At 38.6% G+C, this 20,395-nt stretch overlaps 1 protein-coding gene across 1 annotated transcript in view; it reads right to left on the reverse strand.

Moving 5' to 3' along the window:
• Positions 1 to 20,395, reverse strand: part of ABCB5 (ATP binding cassette subfamily B member 5) — a 112,541-nt gene that overhangs the window by 53,420 nt on the left and 38,726 nt on the right. The window contains 1 exon segment of the mRNA XM_068549803.1: positions 11,917 to 12,087. Coding sequence (XP_068405904.1) covers positions 11,917 to 12,087 — 171 coding nt within the window.

Genomic DNA, 20,395 nt, shown 5'->3' on the forward strand with positions numbered 1-20,395 from the left:
ATGCCACCTACAAGAAACACATTTTTAAAGTAAAGACACAAATAGGTCTACATTAAAAGGATGGAAAAAGACATACCATGATAACTCTAAGTAAAAGAAAGCTGGGGTGGGTTATATGAGTATCAGAAAAAGAAGACTAAGGAGCAAAGGACATAACCAGAGTAGAGAAGTTTACTTCATAATGATAGAGGGATCAATTCATCAAGAGGACCTGACAGTCCTGAATGTTTATGCCCATCATAACAGAGATCCAAAATACATGACACCAAAACAGATACAACTGCAAGGACAAATCCAATCCACAATAATAGTTGGAGAATTCAATATCCCTCTCTCAATAATTTATAGAACAAGTACACAGAGAATCTATAAGGATAAGGAAGACTTGAATAGCACTATTAACCAACTTCACATAATCGATATTCATAGAACACTTCACCCAACAACAGCAAATGCACATTATTTCCAAGTCTACATAGAATATTTACCAAGATAGACCATATTCTGTGTCATAAAGCAAGTCTAAATAAATTTTTAAAAATTCAAGTCATACAAAGTATGTTCTCTGACCACAAAATCGTTAAATTAGAATTCAATATAGAAACATCTCTGGAAAATCCCAAAATGCTTGGAAACCAAATAACACTTCTCAAGTAAATGACCTCAGATTCAACCTAAGAAAACAAAGAGGGAAGAGCAAGTTAAACTTAAAGTAAGCAGAAGAAAGGAAATAATAAAGATCCAAGCAGAAATCAATTAAATATAAAGAAGGAAAATAAGCCATAGAGACATCAGTATAACAGAGAGTCCAAAGATAGACCCATACATATGTGGACAAACTGATTTTCTACAAAGGTGTAAAGGCAGTTCCATGCAGAAAAACAGTCTTTTCAACAAATATTGCTGGAACAACTGCAATGTGCAAACAAAATAAAACAAAACAACAACAAAACAAACTTCTAACCACACAAAACACCATGAACAGAAATTAACTCAAAATTTATCATAAACCTAAATGTAAAACTAAAACTATAATACTTCTAGAAGAAAATGTAGGGGAAAATATTTGTGATCTTGTATTTGGCAAAGATTTCTCAAGTAGAACACTAAAAGCTTGATTTATAAAAGAAAAAATGATAAATTGAACTTCTTCAAAATCAAAGACTTCTGTTCTTTGGAAGATCCTTGTAAGAGGATGGAAAGACAAGTCCCTGATGAGAAGAAATATTTTCCAATCAGTTATCTGATAAAATCCTTATATCCAGAATGTAAAGAATATATAAAGAACTCTCAAAACTCAAAGACAAGAAAACAAATGACCAATCAAAAAATGGTATGAGCATAACATGTGAACAGACACTTTAACAAAGAAGAGATATGGATGGTCAATAAGCACATAAAAATGCTCATCATTAGTCATCGGGATAACTCAGATTAAAAGAAAAATAAGACACCACTACACATTTCTAAAATCAAAATTCCTGGATATATCAAGTATTGACAAGTATGTGGAGTAGCTGGAATTCTCATATATTATAGGAACGTAAAAGGAAAATAGTTTGGCACTTAATTAAAAAGTTAAACATACTCCTATCATAAGATTCACCCATTCAAATCCTAGGTATTTACCCAAGAGAAATAAAAGCTCATGTCCACAGAAAGACTTACACGTGAATGTTCAGAGCAGCCTTACCTATAATATTTAAAACCTGCAAGCAAACCAAATAACTCAAGTGGGCATCAATACCAATAGCTCAAACTGTGGTATATCCATATCATGGAATACCATTCACCAACAAAAAAGGAAGGAACTACTAATACATTCCACAACATGCATGAGTCTCAAAACAATTATGCTTAGTGAAAGAAGCCAGACAGAACAGGATACATACCGTCCAATTCCATTTACATAAAGCTCTAGAAAATACACACTAGTCTATAGTGGCAGTAAACAAATCAGTGGCTGTTAAGAGTCAGGGAAGAAGCGTTGGGAAGGTTGGGATGGAGTGATTACAAAAAGCATGTAAAAATTTTTGGGAGTGATTGGTTGACAAGCTTGACTGTGGTGATGGCTTCACAGGTATACATATATGCCCAAACTTTTCCAATTGTATACTTTAGTATGTGCAGTTTATTGTTAGTCAATTAAACCTCAAAAAAACTGTTAAGAAAAAGAAAGTCAAACAAAAGAAACATCGGTATACAGCACCCCAGCTGGCCATTCTTGAAGTTCTATAAGAATCCCCAATGAGACTGAGACATTTTAATGAATGTTATGTAAATATAATAAAAAAGCAGATTGAGGAGCAACTAACTGCATTGTAGGTAGGAAGATTTCTTTTTCTTAACTTCAGCAAGGTCTGATAATGGACATATGTGAGTTTCTATAGATGATATTTATGTGTAACATACTCTGCTGTAGAAGAGAGGTCTAAGTACTGCAATGCTTAGTGCTTCCTTTATTTTTCATATTGCCAAATACATAGACGTTTTATCAAACTGATGAGTGGATAATACTCGGGGAATGAGTTTTTATTCTTTGCTTTTTGTTTTCCTCAGTCTCTTATTTACTTTTATGTGGTAATTCTAAGCCTTGCTTATATAAAGGCATTCTTATGAATGGTATGAAAAATTAGTAAAAAATGTAATTAGCTTTTTCATTTTAGTTTTTTTAAATACAATTTTTATTTTAGAATAATTTTAGACTTATGGAAAATTTGCAAAGGTAGTTCAATATCCATGTACCCTGCACATAGTACACTCCAGTGTCAACATCTGAGATTTCTATAGTGCTTTTGTCACAGCTAACAAAACAATATAAAACTAATTATTAACTAAACTCCAAACTTTATTCAGATATCCTTAATTTTTATCTATTATCCTTTTTCTGTTCCAGGATCCTCTCCAGAATATCACATTGCATTTAGTCATCATGTTTCCTTAGGCTCCTCTTGGCTGGGACAATTTTTCAGATAGTTCTTATTTTTGAGGTACTTGACAGTTTTGAGGAATACCTGTCAAATACTTGATAGAAGGTCCCTCAGTTTGGGTTTGTCTGATGTGCCTAGTTGTTAGGGGTAAGACATTCAGCCTATACTGATTCCCCTTCTCTCATTCAAACTTTAAGTTTGAATTCGATTTTTGGTCTTGGAGACCCTAGGACTTAATTACAGTGCCTTAAAAGAGAACGTTAAGAACACTGTTGTTGAGTGGGAATGCATTAGAAGAACTATCACTGCAAAAGTGAGAATACCCAGACACCCAGGCTCCTGGTCCATATCTCTCCCATTGATTCAATTACATTTCCTTGAGGTTACAAATATTATTTCCTAAAAGCAAACAGAGCTCAAACCTTACTGATGAAGCTATGTTACCAATTAGCTCAATGGTTTTCACAGTACTATCAGACATTTCTTAAAACAAATTAATGTATATGAAGTTTAATTTAAAAATATAAAAGGGCACATATAACACATCACACTCAAAGGAGAATGTGGGGAGAGAGAATGCTGTAAAATCAAACAATTAGGAGATTGCAACTAGAAAAGGTTGAGAGTGGTGTGCAGCCTCTTGTGACAGAATCAGAATCACAAGGTTTCCTGGTGCAGGTTTGTACTATTCTAGCCCTTCTCGTCTTCAAAGAGGGGCTCACAGGCATTTTTGTACACATATATTCTCATATTTCTTCACTTATTAGGCATCACACATGGTGCAGGTTTACTTATTTTGCGAAAGTTCATACTGTTGTCTGAAACCTGAAAACTGACAATAAGTGATAACCATTTCCACATTTGTGCCTTAGTGTGCATTGATGTTCCCCAGACGGGAACGGCCTGAGCTTACCCATTTGTATCATCTTTATGCTGCCAGGCTCCTGGTCTAAACTACAAACATTTGAATAAAGTCTATATTATGTTACAATTTAATTTGTTATATCATGAATTAGTGTCTGAGTATATGAAATAAATTACAGAAATACCTAATACTTTAAAAGGGAAAAACTGCTCCAAAGGCCTATCAAATGAGCCTACAAGTACCATACACACTTAAGGTACTATAAAGTACACTACAAGAATACAACTTCACTACATCATATATGTGACCTAAAACTGATATACTAGCCATAGGGAAAAAAAAAATTTCCAAACTAATCATTTCAGACTTAAAACAGAGAAGAGATTTTGGGAGCCAAGGCCTCTTAGAAAACTGATCAAAGAAATTAGAGCGTATGCTTTGTCTTTTAGCAAGAATTACTGTAAAGATAAGGAAGGTAGTGCAATCCATTCCACTGTTTTTCTCAGATGCCTAGGTGTGATAGATTTTCAATATGTCTTTGTTGCTATTATTTCTTCTAGAAAGTACCAATTTGAAAGGATTTCCTAGATCTCCTCTCCTCCTTCACAGTTTATACAAAGCTAAAAGCCGAACAATTAGTTACACGACCAAAGAAAGGTCAACAGGAAGATCTCTACTTGACACTGCTGGCATTTTCAGATTACTTCACAATTTCATGCACAACCATAAATCATCAGGTAATTAGTTTGGAGTTTGAAATAGAGGATGCTTTAAAACATTCCTCCCAGAATTGCTAGGGCAGAGATAAGGGCCTGAGGAGACCAGCTAGCTTCTCACCATTGGTGGCCATGGGCCTTGAATAAGGGTGGGCAACAGGAAAAGAAAGGAGAACAATGCGGGCTTCCCTGGTGGCACAGTGGTTGAGAGTCTGCCTGCCAATGCAGGGGACACGGGTTCGAGCCCTGGTCTGGGAAGATCCCACATGCCACGGAGCAAATGGGCCCGTGAGCCACAGTTACTGAGCCTGCGCGTCTGGAGCCTGTGCTCCGCAACAAGAGAGGCCGCGATAGTGAGAGGCCCGCGCACCGTGATGAAGAGTGGCCCCCGCTTGCCACAACTAGAGAAAGCTCTCGCACAGAAACGAAGATCCAACACATCCATAAATAAATAAATAAAGCACACCTAGTATAGTGTAATTTAAAAAAAAAAAACTGATTAAAAAAAAAATGTTTAAAAAGAAAAAAAAAAAAGAAAGGAGAACAATGCAAAGCTGTGAGCATTTGAGAGGGCCTGCATTTGACTGCTGAGTCAGTTAACAGGGGTAATATACTCTCTGGAGAAGCCTGGAAACACAGAGTTCTAGTGTCTCACAGAAAGCATGAGGTGGGAAACCTATGGGACCACAAGTTCCCACTGACTGCCTCCTGGAAGTTTGCCTCAGGTGGACTTGGGGCCCACTGATAACATTTGCTCCATGATGCAGTCCTATGGTCTTCAAACTTTTTTTTTTTAAGATGAAAAATCCTTTCATCAAATGAAAGCACATGTGGAAACTTGATATATGTAAATAAACCATACAGATTAATGAGTAACTCCTCTATATGAATTGTCCATGGCGGGGGTGGGGGGAGGTGCAGCCCTACCTGCTCATCTACCTCACCTCCCCACCTTCTTTCATACCTCAAGAGGCTCCTGGAAAACCCTAGTACCCAATACTTCAAAAATACAGTCTGACAAACCTCTCACTACTCTTTAACAAATTTCCACATCTTTTAGCTACCAAATTTTAACTGATCATCTGCTATAAGAAAGTCTCTATGGTAGTTATATGGGAAATACAGGATTTTTGGTGTCTTACCTACATCATTATGATGTTGAAATCCAATTGGCTTGGCATTCTTCTGGGTCAATATTGGTACCGTAGCTGAACAATATGGAATTACTGTCACATCACTATGGCTGTCCGAGAATGCTTTCTCTTTTGTAAAACGTGGTGACAAAAAGAAAAATTTCAGGCACTTAGAAGCTATATTTAATAAGGGACTCACTTCCCCACCGATCTCTTCCTTTCAACTTGCATGTGAATATCTATGCATGCTTAGGTTAAGACCCTTTAGAAAAGAAAACACATTCAAAATCTAAACTCTTTGCTGAGTTGAAGCCGTGTGTACTACCTAATTAGGAACTTGGAATAGTACACTATAGCACAATGTTTTCTTTTTATAGCCTGGAATCTCTTCATTCTCACTTCTAAGTAACTTAACAAACAACTGAAGATAATAAAATTATTTATAGTCACTTAATACCATTTTCCTTCACTTAACTTTATTAACAAGCTACTATTTGTGGAGAAATTTACAACAAAAAGTAAACGATGAAGTAAACAGTGAATAAGAAAACACTACAATAATTAGCTCATCTTTCTTCTAGGAGGCAATACTGTCTTACCTAGCTCAGAGTGCTGACCAATAAACAATACAGTAAAGATGTCTTATTTGGTAAGAGTTAGGAAAATCAATATTTTATATAGGACTTTTCCTTATTTGTGGGGGAGGACAAAGCTTAGGAATAATTTAAATTCACAGAAATCACTAAGATAAGTATCTATGTCATGGGAAAATACCTTGCTGTATATTTTTTAGTTTTTTTCCTATGTTTTTTAAAGACTTTGAAATGTCCTGCTAAGTAATAATGATTTAAATTCATTTGTGGGAGAAAAATTTACTAGCTGTATATACAATAGGGTCAAAATAAGCAGCTTAAGGGGACAAAAACAAGTCTATTATAGTCCTACATAGCAGCTTCAATCTGGGGTACAGTTTGAGTTTCTTTTCTAAGAAGGCAGTGTGGTTTTGTATAGAAAATAGTTTTTTTTTAAATGCTGGTAAAGTATAGATAACATGAAATTTACCATTCTAACCATTAAAACTATTTTTTATTGACATATACCTGACTTACAATATTATATTAGTTTCAGTTGTACAACATAGTGATTCAATATTTTTATAGATTATACCCCATATAAAGTTATTATAAAATATTGGCTATATTTGCTGTGCTGTCATTCTAACCATTTTTAAGGGTAGGGTCCTCCTGGATCTGAGAGGTCAATTCCTTCTGTGTCACTATCCTTTTATGCTCAGGCTTAGATCATTCTTTTTTTGTGTGGTAAAATAACATAACATAAAAATTTAAAGCAATTTTAACATTTTTAAGTGTACTTTAGTGGTTTCAAGTATATTTACATTGTTGTGTAACCATTACCACTCTCCATCTCCAGAACATTTTCTTCATCCTATACTGAAACTCTGTACCCTTTAAACCATAACTCCTAATTCTCCCTTCCCTTAGCCCCTGGTAACCTCTATTCTACTTTCTGTCTATGAATTTTACTATTTTAGGTATCTCATATAAGTGTAATCATACAATATTTGTCTTTTTGTGTCTGTGTTATTTCAGTTAGCGTATGTCTTCTAGGGACCTCCATGTTGTAGCATGTGTCAGAACTTCCTTCCGTTTTAAGACTGAGTATTATTCCATTGTATGTACATAGCACGTTTTGTTCACCCATTCATCTGTCAATGGACATTTGCGTTGTTTCTACCTTTCAGCTATTGTGAATGATGCTACTGTGAACATTGGTATACACATATCTGTTTGAGTCCCTCCTTTCAATTTTTTTGGTTACATATCCAGAAGTGGAATTGCTGGATCATATAAGTTAGTCTATAAGAGGCTAGTTTACGAGCGATCTGGTTTCAAATTTAGCTTCAAACCCTAGCAGGTGTATAATCTTGAGGCAATATACCATGGTGGTTATATGAATGAGCTAGAGGGCCGACTGTCTGGGTCCAGGTTCTGACTTCATTGCTTCCTAGCTACTACTCAATCTCCCTGTGCTTCAGTTTGCACATCTGTAAAATAGGAGAATAAATGTACGAATCACATTGGGGTTCTTGTAAGGATTAGTTATTATTGTTCATTTGTTCCTTTATTACACCTAAAATAATGACTTATGAATGGCTTCAGGGGGTCTATGAACCCCTCAATATTATATATAAATCTTTCCGTACAAGTGCACTTTTAGATTTTTCAGAAGAGTTACAGTGGTTTATTTTTCCCTTTCTTAGTCAGATTCTCAATGGGACCGTGATCTATCAAAGGGGGAGAAGTGCTATCCTAAAAGAAGTTAGTGGCCTATAATTTAACACCAAGCCTTATAAATGTGAGCTTGATTAAGCAAGCTTGTAAAATGTCCCATGATGCTTTTGGGATGAGGTATTCTCTGCGTTACCTTTGTTCTCCTGGCTAAATTCCAGCCAAGGAAGTCCCCTTGCAGCAATCCCCTTTCTGTTCCCAACTATTATAGTATTGTTACAAATGGTAAAAATAAAAAAAAAAAAAAGAAAAGAAAAATAAAAAATTCCCAATTCCATATGTAAAGAGAAAGTAAGATATCTGACAAAGACAGACCAAAACATGTGTGAGCGTGTGTGTGTGTATGTGTAATAATTAACCTAACTTCAGCTTTGGATAACCACTTCTTGGGCTTAATATAATAAGGTAGCCCACAGCTTAATGTAATATATCAATTTGCTTATTAATTCTCCAAGTAGTATAAACATAATGTAAGGCGCCTCAGAGGAAGACAAACAGAACGCATCACATGAGAAAGAGAAGTGATGATAAAGAAAAGCCTATGAGGGCTGCAACAAAGCAGCTCAGTCTCTTCAAAGAATAAAGCTGTGATGGAAACCCATCCTTCATAATTAGCAAAGGGTCTTTTTAAAGGTTCTCCATTAATGTGGTGTAGCTGAATCTCCCTTAATAATAATTATTCCTTAGATGTGCATACTACTTTTAACATTTCAAAGAGCTTTCACAGGCTTTATCCTAAAATCAGTGTGGGCTTCCTCTGCTTCCCCAGGGGCCTGCAGGTGTTCACTGCCATGACTCCTCATGGTAGGATAACCTGGAAGCCTGATGCATTGGCATGCTGGGTCCAAACAAGTAGCAGAGTGGAACTCCATAGCCTGCAGTATAGATCTTTATCCACTGATCCTAAGTCCTCCTCTTGAACAAGATTAGTGAAGCAAAACTAGATTGCCGCAAGCCTAAACTAAGAAGTCCAGAAAAGAGCACTTCAGGCCTTGGAACTATTCTGTATCACACTCATCCAGATACTATTCAACAAATATTTATTGGCTGTCAAATAGTGGCCAGGCATTGTTCTAACTCTGGGTATGCTGCAGTTAACCAATTAATGCCTTTGACAACAAAGAGTAGATATTCCAGTGGAGGAAGAGAGATAACAAAATAAACAAATACATACATAGTATGTTAGCTGATGAAAAGTGTTATGGTATGTTTAAGGGGCAACCAATGTGGGGTAGAGCGGTAGGGTGTCAGGTTCCAGAAGGAGCTTGGTGCCCAAGTCCATAGAACCTTGTAGCTACTGTAAGGAATTTGGTTTTTACTTAGAGTAAGAAGTGAGATAAGGAGCCATTGAAGGATTTGAAGCAGAAGCACGACATGATCAAATTTACATTTTAATAACGTCGTCTGGCTGCGGTGTTGAGAACAGATGGAAGTGGGCATGAGAGAGAGCTATTGCAATAATCCAAGTGAGAACAAGAGTGATATTTCCCTCATGCCCCTTTTCAATCAAAATCCACCCCCTGCCCCAGTAAACTATTGATCTGATTTTTTTTTTATCACTATAGATTAGTTCTACTGGTTCTAGAGTTTCATATAAAAGGAAGACAATGAGGTAATAGAGAGGAGGGGCTGGGAGGATATCTGAAGGCTGGCTGTGGAGGGAGGTGGATGCAGCATTCACCAGTAAGAAATAATACATTTTATTTTTCCCTCTTTGTTGGTTAGTGGTTTACATGGTATTTTGAGCTATAAAAAATCTGTTAACTGCTGTGGGTTAGGCCATGTCATGCCACAGGGTCTGAGAGTTCTTAGATGAGCAGAAACAAGACCTGTTGAATGCCCTACTCTCCTTAGGTGGGGACCTCTTTAAAGACTTGATTTTGCAACCACCATCTGTGTAGTGGGTGTACAGGACTCTCATGGCACTAGAGTGTTCATTTCCCTGCCTGTATTTTAACTCTCCGCTTCACCACAAGTCAATTATATACTGAAGCATATGTATTTCATGAGTTTACTGTACTACCTGTCACCTCATTTGCTACCATTTACCCTCACTCCATAAAAGATAAGCAAAGTCTATTTAAAGCAGTTTCACACCCATACATCTCTACAATGTTGATTTAATTACCCCCTTTAAAAACTGGAAAACAATAACAGTAATTGAATTTTAAAAATATATACTTGGGGGCTTCCCTGGTGGCGCAGTGGTTGAGAATCTGCCTGCCAATGTAGGGAACACGGGTTCGAGCCCTGGTCTGGGAGGATCCCACATGCCGCGGAGCAGCTGGGCCTGTGAGCCACAACTACTGAGCCTGCGCGTCTGGAGCTTGTGCTCTGCAACAGGAGAGGCGGCGATAGTGAGAGGCGCGCGCACCGCGATGAAGAGTGGCCCCCACTTGCCGCAACTAGAGAAAGCCCTCGCACAGAAACGAAGACCCAACACAGCCAAAAATAAATAAATAAATAAATAAATAAATATATAAGTTCTGTTTAAAAAAAAAAAAATATATATATATACTTGGAATAATAGTTTACAAATATTTTGTATTCTTCTCTTTTCACTTATGATATAGATTTCATTTCAACCAGTAGGAAAAAAATATTTATTAGTTTATCATGTCACTAAACAACTGTTTATTTTAAAAGTCTGAACAAGTTTTGATTGCCTGAAGTGATTAACAAATTGGATGAAAAGACAATGGGTACAACATTTAACCTCTAAACAACTTCACAGCCTATTACAGTATTTAAAAAAAATCTTATATATGTATATCAATTATATCTCAATAAAACTAGAAAAACTGTGATTTGAGATGCTTAAGTGTAATCATTTTCCAGTACATTCAAGCCCTAAGTAATAACTAAACATCACCATTAATAAACACAATTTGAGTGTATTCTATAAATAGAGCCCTGTCTTAGTTACTAAGTATAAAAAAAATGAATAAAGTATGAGACATGCTTTTGTGGGAATCATCGTTTCTTCTTCACCAAAATGAATCAAATTGGCAAAGTGTCCACAATGAACATGGATTTTCATATCACTTACTTATTTTATGAAAATAAGAAATATCATGAGCAACATGTGGCACTCTCATCATGTGAGATGGAAACAACGGTAAAAACTTATAAAATCTGATCTGCAAGTTGATAACAGTAACTAACAGATTTTTTAATAAGCAGTGGGCACTCTGGCTGTCAGTATCCATTTCTGGTCACACAAAATCAGTGTTTAAAAAGAAAAGCCTGTAATTTTCTTAGAGAGAAAAACACAACCCATTTTCAGACAAGCACAAAGTAAAAAGTTCCATTAAGCCTTCTGAAGAGTTTGAAGGTTATGATTTGAAAGAGTGTTTGGCCACTGAAAAAAAGTATTCTGTGGTTTTTCATATCACCACCACTAACTACCCTCCCTGATGCAGTGCAATGTGGTAAAGGGCCAATTCTGCATTGTGGCCATGAAGCATGTGCAACAGCTTGCAAAGAGCAGGAAGTCAGTGTGAGGGCCCCAGGGCTGTTGAAGGAGGATGGTTCAAGGTCAAGGCAAACCACACGGTATGCTTCTCCACTTGAAGTGAAATTAAGTTAAAATGAGTACTCTGGGGTTGCCCAAAGAGGAAAAAATGGCCAGAGAAGAAAATCCCACGGGTGTATATGGAAGAGACAAAGGGTGGATGCGATTATAATTGTGATAGTGGTAGGGGTGTGGAATTACTCTGGGGAGGTGGAAAGTGCAGACCTGTTGGAATGGAGGTATATATGGGATGATTGCTTGGATATGAGCCTCATATATATTTTTAACACTAAGTATAGCATCTTCTTCTTTCCTCCAAATCACTGCATCTGTACCTTAAGGAGGGCTCTGAAATTAATAAATAATCTGCTATGGAGCCATACTTTCTTGTATTTAAAAATAATGCTGAACCAGGAATATGAAAATAATAAATGAATCTTCTCACTTACCTTCTCCAGTGCAGCTTGAACCACTGATTCGCTTTCTGTATCTAGGGCAGAAGTAGCCTCATCTAAGATCAGAATCTTCGGGTTTCGAACTAAAGCTCGAGCAATCACGATTCTCTGTTTCTGTCCTCCACTCATTTGAGCTCCTTTTTCCCCTACCATGGTATTAAATTTCTAATGAAAAATAGGAAAGAAAACAGAAACAGAAGGCAGCATGGTCAGATGATTAGAACAGTAAATGGCAATCACAGTTGTGTTTTAATGCCAGCTTAATCTCTACTTCAGCCTGGCTAGTATTGACTTATGATTTGTTCTTTGTAAAAACAAACAACTATTTTAAAAGAGTGTAGTGAAGAGAAGCCCTAAGAAAAATTTGGCTAGGACTAAAAGACATGAGAACATAGGATAATCAAGGATTTTAAGGAAGATTAATAATAATTTGAACCGATTTTCAAAGTTTTAAAGACGTTTTTAGAATGCACTGGTATCTTTAAAAGAAACACTGTAGTACAAATACTTAACTATTATTTGAAATGTTTATTAGTGATTTAATATATTGTCCATAATTTCCTTCCTTTATATTCTGAAAAAAAGTATGAAAAGATTACTGCAAAAACAAACTTCTTCCTCAAAACTTTTTTCAATCTTGGGAGAACTTTTAGGCCTTCTTTACTTTTTGGTATATGCATCTTTAACAAAGTAGATATTGTTAGATATCTGAGGTTGGAGGTAATTTCTAGAACTAATGAAGCATAATTAGTAATATTCTATTGGGTTAAGTCCCCAGTCCAAAGTTCATTTCTTCGAGGATTTACATTTAAATACTATTTCTAAACTTTTAATTGCTAGAGTCTGACCTTCACATTAAATATATATATATAAACCTTATTGAGGAATAATTTATTCACAATAAAATGCACACATTTGAAAAGAACAGTTCTATGAGTTCTGACAAATGAGTGTACCTATGTTATTACCACCTGAAAAAAGATATAGAACATTTCCATCACCCTAGAAAGGTTCCGGATGACCCTTTCCACTCAAAACCCACACCTTGCCTCAGGATACCACTGATTTGATTTTTATCACTATAAATTGATTTCACTAGTTCTAGAACTGCATATAAATAGAATCATACAGTGTGTATTTTTTAAGACACTTTTTAAGAGCAGTTTTAAAGGTTCACAGCAAAATTGAGAGGAAGGTACAGAGATTTCCCATAAACCATCCTGCCCCCAAACATGCATAGCCTCCTCCGTTATCAACATCCCTCACCAGAGTGGTGCATTTGTTACAAGTGATGAACCTACACTGACACATCATAATCACTCAGAGTCCATAGTTTACATTATGATTCACTCTTGGTGTTGTACATTCTGAGTTAGACAAACGTAAAATGACATGTATTCATCATTATAGTATCATATACAGTATTTTCACTGTCCTAAAAGCCCTCTGTGCTCTCCCTATTCATCCTTCCATCTCCCTTGCCAGCCCCTGGCAACCACTAACCTTTCAACTGTCTCCTCAGTTTTGCCTTTTCAAGAATGTTAATATAGTTGGAGTCAAACAGTATGTAGCCTTTTCAGACTGGTTTCTTTCACTTAGTAATATGCATTTAAGGTTTTTCCATATCTTTTCATGGCTTGATATCTCATTTCTTTTTAGTGCTGAATAATATTCCACTGCCTGGATATATCAAAACTTATTTATCTGTTCACATACTGAAGGACATTTTCGTTGCTTCCAAGCTTTGGCAATTATGAATAAAGCTGCTATAAACATCTTTGTGCAGGTTTTTGTGTGGACATAAGTTTTCAACTCCTTTCAGTAAATACCTAGGAGGATGATTGCTGGATAATATGGGAAGAACATGTTTAGTTTTGTAAGAAACTGCCAAACCATCTTCCAAAATGGCTGTGCCCACCAGCAATGAATAAGAGTTCCTTCTGGGAGGAGAGAAGATGGCGGAAGAGTAAGACGCGGAGATCACCTTCCTTCCCACAGATACAGTAGAAATACATCTACACATGGAACTGCTCCTACAGAACACCCACTGAACGCTGGCAGAAAACGTCCGACCTCCAAAAAGGCAAGAAACTCCCCCCGTACTTGGGTAGGGCAAAAGAAATAACAGAGACAAAAGAATAGGGATGGCACCTGCACCGGTGGGAGGGAGCTGTGAAGGAGGAAAGATTTCCACACACTAGGAAGCCCCTTCGCGGGCAGAGACTGCGGGTGGCAGAGGGGGGAAGCTTCGGAGCCACGGAGGAGAGCGCAGCCACAGGGGTGCGGAGGGCAAAGCGGAGAGGCTCCCGCACGGAGGAGCGGTGCCGACCAGCACTCACCAGCCCGAGAGGCTTGTCTGCTCCCCCGCTGGGGCGGGCGGGGGCTGGGAGCTGAGGCTCGGGCTTCGGTCGGATCGCAGGGAGAGGACTGGGATTGGCGGCGTGAACACAGCCTGAAGGGGTTAGCGCACCACAGCTAGCCGGGAGGGAGTCCGAGAAAAAGTCTGCAGCTGCCGAAGAGGCAAGAGACTTTTTCTTCCCTCTGTTTCCTGGTGCGCGAGGAGAGGGGATTCAGAGCGCCGCCTAAACGAACTTCAGAGACGGGCGCGAGCCGCAGCTAACAGCGCGGATCCCACAGCAACAGGGGCGCAGAGGAAAAAGCGGAGAGACTCCCGCACAGAGGCTCGGCGCCGAGCAGCGCTCACCAGCCCGAGAGGCTTGTCTGCTCCCCCGCCGGGGCAGGCGGGGCTGGGAGCTGAGGCTCGGGCTTCGGTCGGATCGCAGGGAGAGGACTGGGGCTGGCGGCGTGAACACAGCCTGAAGGGGTTAGCGCACCACAGCTGGCTGGTAGGGAGTCCGGGAAAAAGTCTGCAGCTGCCGAAGAGGCAAGAGACTTTTTCTTGCCTCTTTGTTTGATGGCGCGCAGGGAGAGGGGATTCAGAGCGCCGCCTAAACAAGCTCCACAGACGGGCGCGAGCCGCAGCGATCAGCGCGGGCCCCAGAGACGGGCGTGAGACGCTGGGGCTGCTGCTGCCGCCTCCAAAAAGCCTGTGTGTGAGCACAGGTCACTCTCCACACTGCCCCTCCCGGGAGCCGGTGCAGCCCGCCACTGCGAGGGTCCCGTGATCCCCGGACAAATTCCCCGGGAGAACGCACTGCGCGCCTCAGGCTGGTGCAACGTCACGCCGGCCTCTGCTGCCGCAGGCTCGCCCCGCCTCCTCCGTACCCCTCCCTCCCCGCGGCCTGAGTGATCCAGCGCCCCCGAAGCAGCTGTTCCTTTAACCCAGTTCTGTCTGGGCGGGGAATAGACGCCCTCAGGCGACCTACACGCAGAGGCGGGTCCAAATCCAAAGCTGAACCCCAGGAGCTGTGTGAACAGGGAAGAGAAGGGGAAATCTCTCCCAGCAGCCTCAGAAGCAGTGGATTAAAACTCCACAGTCAACTTGATGTGCCTGCATCTGTTGAATACCTGAATAGACAACGAATCATCCCAAATTCAGGAGGTGGACTTTGGGAGCAGAATATATTAATTTTTCCCCTGTACCTTTTTTTTTGTGAGTGTATATGTATATGCTTCTGGGTGAGATTTTGTCTGTATAGCTTTGCTTTACAATAGCTTTATTTTACTTCACTATATTATAGCCTCTTTCTTTCTTTCTTTCTTTCTTTCTTTCTTTCTTTCTTTCTTTCTTTCTTTCTTTCTTTCTTTCTTTCTTTCTTTCTTTCTTTCTTTCTATTTTTTCTCCCTTTTACTCTGAGCCGTGTGGACGAAAGGCTCTTGGTGCTCCAGCCAGGCATCAGGGCCATGACTCTGAGGTGGGAGAGCCAACTTCAGGACACTGGTCCACAAGAGACCTCCCAGCTCCACGTAATACCAAATGGTAAAAATCTCTCAGAGATCTCCATCTCAACATCAAGACCCAGCATCACTCAATGACCAGCAAGCTACAGTGCTGAACACCCTATGCCAAACAACTAGCAAGACAGGAACACAGCCCCATCCATTAGCAGAGAGGCTGCCTAAAATCATAATAAGGCCACAGACACCCCAAAATACACCACCAGACGTGGATGTGCCCACCAGAAAGACAAGATCCAGCCTCATCCACCAGAGCTCAGGCACTAGTTCCCTACACCAGGAAGCCTACACAACCCACTGAACCAACCTTAGCCACTGGGGACAGATACCAAAAACAACGGGAACTACAAACCTGCAGTCTGTGAAAAGGAGACCCCAAACACAGTAAGATAAGCAAAATGAGATGACAGAAAAACACACAGCAGATGAAGGAGCAGGGTCAAAACACACCAGACTTAACAAATGAAGAGGAAATAGGTAGTCTACCTGAAAAAGAATTCAGAATAATGATAGTAAGGATGATCCAAAATCTTGGAAATAGAATAGACAAAATGCAAGAAACATTTAACAAGGACGTAGAAGAACTAAAGAGGAACCAAGCAATGATGAAAAACACAATAAATGAAATTAAAAATACTCTAGATGGGATCAATAGCAGAATAACTGAGGCAGAAGAAAGGATAAGTGACCTGGAAGATAAAATGGTGGAAATAACTACTGCAGAGCAGGATAAAGAAAAAAGAATGAAAAGAACTGAGGACAGTCTCAGAGACCTCTGGGACAACATTAAACGCACCAACATTCGAATTATAGGCGTCGCAGAAGAAGAAGAGAAAAAGAAAGGGACTGAGAAAATATTTGAAGAGATTATAGTTGAAAACTTCCCTAATATGGGAAAGGAAATAGTTAATCAAGTCCTGGAAGCACAGAGAGTCCCATACAGGATAAATCCAAGGAGAAACACGCCAAGACACATATTAATCAAACTGTCAAAAATTAAATATACGGAAAACATATTAAAGGCAGCAAGGGAAAAACAACAAATAACACACAAGGGAATCCCCATAAGGTTAACATCTGATCTTTCAGCAGAAACTCTGCAAGCCAGAAGGGACTGGCAGGATATACTTAAAGTGATGAAGGAGAAAAACCTACAACCAAGATTACTCTACCCAGCAAGGATCTCATTCAGATTCGATGGAGAAATTAAAACCTTTACAGACAAGCAAAAGCTGAGAGAGTTCAGCACCACCAAACCAGCTTTACAACAAATGCTAAAGGAACTTCTCTAGGCAAGAAACACAAGAGAAGGAAAACACCTACAATAACAAACCCAAAACATTTAAGAAAATGGGAATAGGAACATACATATCGATAATTACCTTGAATGTAAATGGATTAAATGCTCCCACCAAAAGACACAGGCTGGCTGAATGGATACAAAAACAAGACCCATATATATGCTGTCTACAAGACACCCACTTCAGACCTAGAGACACATACAGACTGAAAGTGAGGGGATGGAAAAAGATATTCCATGCAAATGGAAATCAAAAGAAAGCTGGAGTAGCAATTCTCATATCAGACAAAATAGACTTTAAAATAAAGACTATTACAAGAGACAAAGAAGGACACTATATAATGATCAAGGGATCGATCCAAGAGGAAGGTATAACAATTGTAAATATTTATGCACCCAACATAGGAGCACCTCAATACATAAGGCAAATACTAACAGCCATAAAAGGGGAAATCGACAGCAACACAATCATAGTAGGGGACTTTAACACCCCACTTTCACCAAGGGACAGATCATCCAAAATGAAAATAAATAAGGAAACACAAGCTTTAAATGATACATTAAACAAGATGGACTTAATTGATATTTATAGGACATTCCACCCAAAAACAACAGAATACACATTTTTCTCAAGTGCTCATGGAACATTCTCCAGGATAGATCATATCTTGGGTCATAAATCAAGCCTTGGTGAATTTAAGAAAATTGAAATCGTATCAAGTATCTTTTCCGACCACAACGCTATGAGACTAGATATCAATTACAGGAAAAGATCTGTAAAAAATACAAACGCATGGAGGCTACACAATACACTACTTAATAACGAAGTGATTACTGAAGAACTCAAAGGGGAAATCAAAAAATACCTAGAAACAAATGACAATGGAGATACGACGACCCAAAACCTATGGGACGCAGCAAAAGCAGTGCTAAGAGGGAAGTTTATAGCAATACAAGCCTACCTCAAGAAACAGGAAACATCTCGAATAAACAACCTAACCTTGCACCTGAAGCAATTAGAGAAAGAAGAACAAAAAAACCCCAAAGCCAGCAGAAGGAAAGAAATTATAAAGATCAGGTCAGAAATAAATGAAAAAGAAATGAAGGAAACAATAGCAAAAATCAATGAAACTAAAAGCTGGTTCTTTGAGAAGATAAACAAAATTGATAAACCATTAGCCAGACTCATCAAGAGAAAAAGGGAGAAGGCTCAGATCAATAGAATTAGAAATGAAAAAGGAGAAGTAACCACTGACACTGCAGAAATACAAAAGATCATGAGAGATTACTACAAGCAACTCTATGCCAATAAAATGGACAACCTGGAAGAAATGGACAGATTCTTAGAAATGCACAAACTGCCGAGACTGAACCAGTAAGAAATAGAAAATATGAACAGACCAATCACAAGCACTGAAATTGAAACTGTGATTAAAAACCTTCCAACAAACAAAAGCCCAGGACCAGATGGCTTCACAGGTGAATTCTATCAAACATTTAGAGACGAGCTAACACCTATCCTTCTCAAACTCTTCCAAAATATTGCAGAGGGAGGAACACTCCCAAACTCATTCTACGAGGCCACCATCACCCTGATACCAAAACCAGACAAAGATGTCACAAAGAAAGAAAACTACAGGCCGATATCACTGATGAACATAGATGCAAAAATCCTCAACAGAATACTAGCAAACAGAATCCAACAGCACATTAAAAGGATCATACACCGTGATCAAGTGGGGTTTATCCCAGGAATGCAAGGATTCTTCAATATACGCAAATCAATCAACGTGATACACCATATTAACAAATTGAAGGAGAAAAACCATATGATCATCTCAATAGATGCAGAGAAAGCTTTTGACAAAATTCAACACCCATTTATGATAAAAGCCCTGCAGAAAGTAGGCATAGGGGGAACTTTCCTCAACATAATAAAGGCCATATATGACAAACCCACAGCCAACATTGTCCTCAATGGTGAAAAACTGAAACCATTTCCACTAAGATCAGGAACAAGACAAGGTTGCCCACTCTCACCACTATTATTCAACATAGTTTTGGAAGTGTTAGCCACAGCAATCAGAGAAGACAAAGAAATAAAAGGAATCCAAATTGGAAAAGAAGAAGTAAAGCTGTCACTGTTTGCAGATGACATGATACTATACATAGAGAATCCTAAAGATGCTACCAGAAAACTCCTAGAGCTAATCAATGAATTTGGTAAAGTAGCAGGATACAAAATAAATGCACAGAAATCTCTTGCATTTCTATACACTAATGACGAAAAATCTGAAAGTGAAATTAAGAAAACACTCCCGTTTACCATTGCAACAAAAAGAATAAAATATCTAGGAATAAACCTACCTAAGGAGACAAAAGACCTGTATGCAGAAAATTATAAGACACTGATGAAAGAAATTAAAGATGATACAAATAGATGGAGAGATATACCATGTTCTTGGATTGGAAGAATCAACATTGTGAAAATGACTCTACTACCCAAAGCAATCTACAGATTCAATGCAATCCCTATCAAACTACCACTGGCATTTTTCACAGAACTAGAACAAAAAATTTCACAATTTCTATGGAAACACAAAAGACCCCGAATAGCCAAAGCAATCTTGAGAACGAAAAATGGAGCTGGGGGAATCAGGCTTCCTGACTTCAGACTATATTACAAACCTTCAGTAATCAAGACAGTTTGGTACTGGCACAAAAACAGAAATATAGATCAATGGAACAGGATAGAAAGCCCGGAGATAAACCCACACACATATGGTCACCTTATCTTTGATAAAGGAGGCAAGAATATACAGTGGAGAAAAGACAGCCTCTTCAATAAGTGGTGCTGGGAAAATTGGACAGGTACATGTAAAAGTATGAAATTAGAACACTCCCTGACACCATGCACAAAAATAAACTCAAAATGGATTAAAGACCTAAATGTAAGGGCAGACACTATCAAACTCTTAGAGGAAAACATAGGCAGAACACTCTATGACATACATCACAGCAAGATTCTTTTTGACCCAGCTCCCAGAGAAATGGAAATAAGAACACAAATAAACAAATGGGACCTAATGAAACTTAAAAGCTTTTGCACAGCAAAGGAAACCATAAACAAGACCAAAAGACAACCCTCAGAATGGGAGAAAATATTTGCAAATGAAGCAACTGACAAAGGATTAATCTCCAAGATTTACAAGCAGCTCATGCAGCTCAATAACAAAAAAACCAACAACCCAATCCAAAAATGGGCAGAAGACCTAAATAGACATTTCTCCAAAGAAGATATACAGATGGCCAACA

The sequence above is a fragment of the Eschrichtius robustus genome, chromosome 8 (assembly GCF_028021215.1).
Source record: "Eschrichtius robustus isolate mEscRob2 chromosome 8, mEscRob2.pri, whole genome shotgun sequence".
NCBI classification, from domain to species: Eukaryota; Metazoa; Chordata; class Mammalia; order Artiodactyla; family Eschrichtiidae; genus Eschrichtius; species Eschrichtius robustus.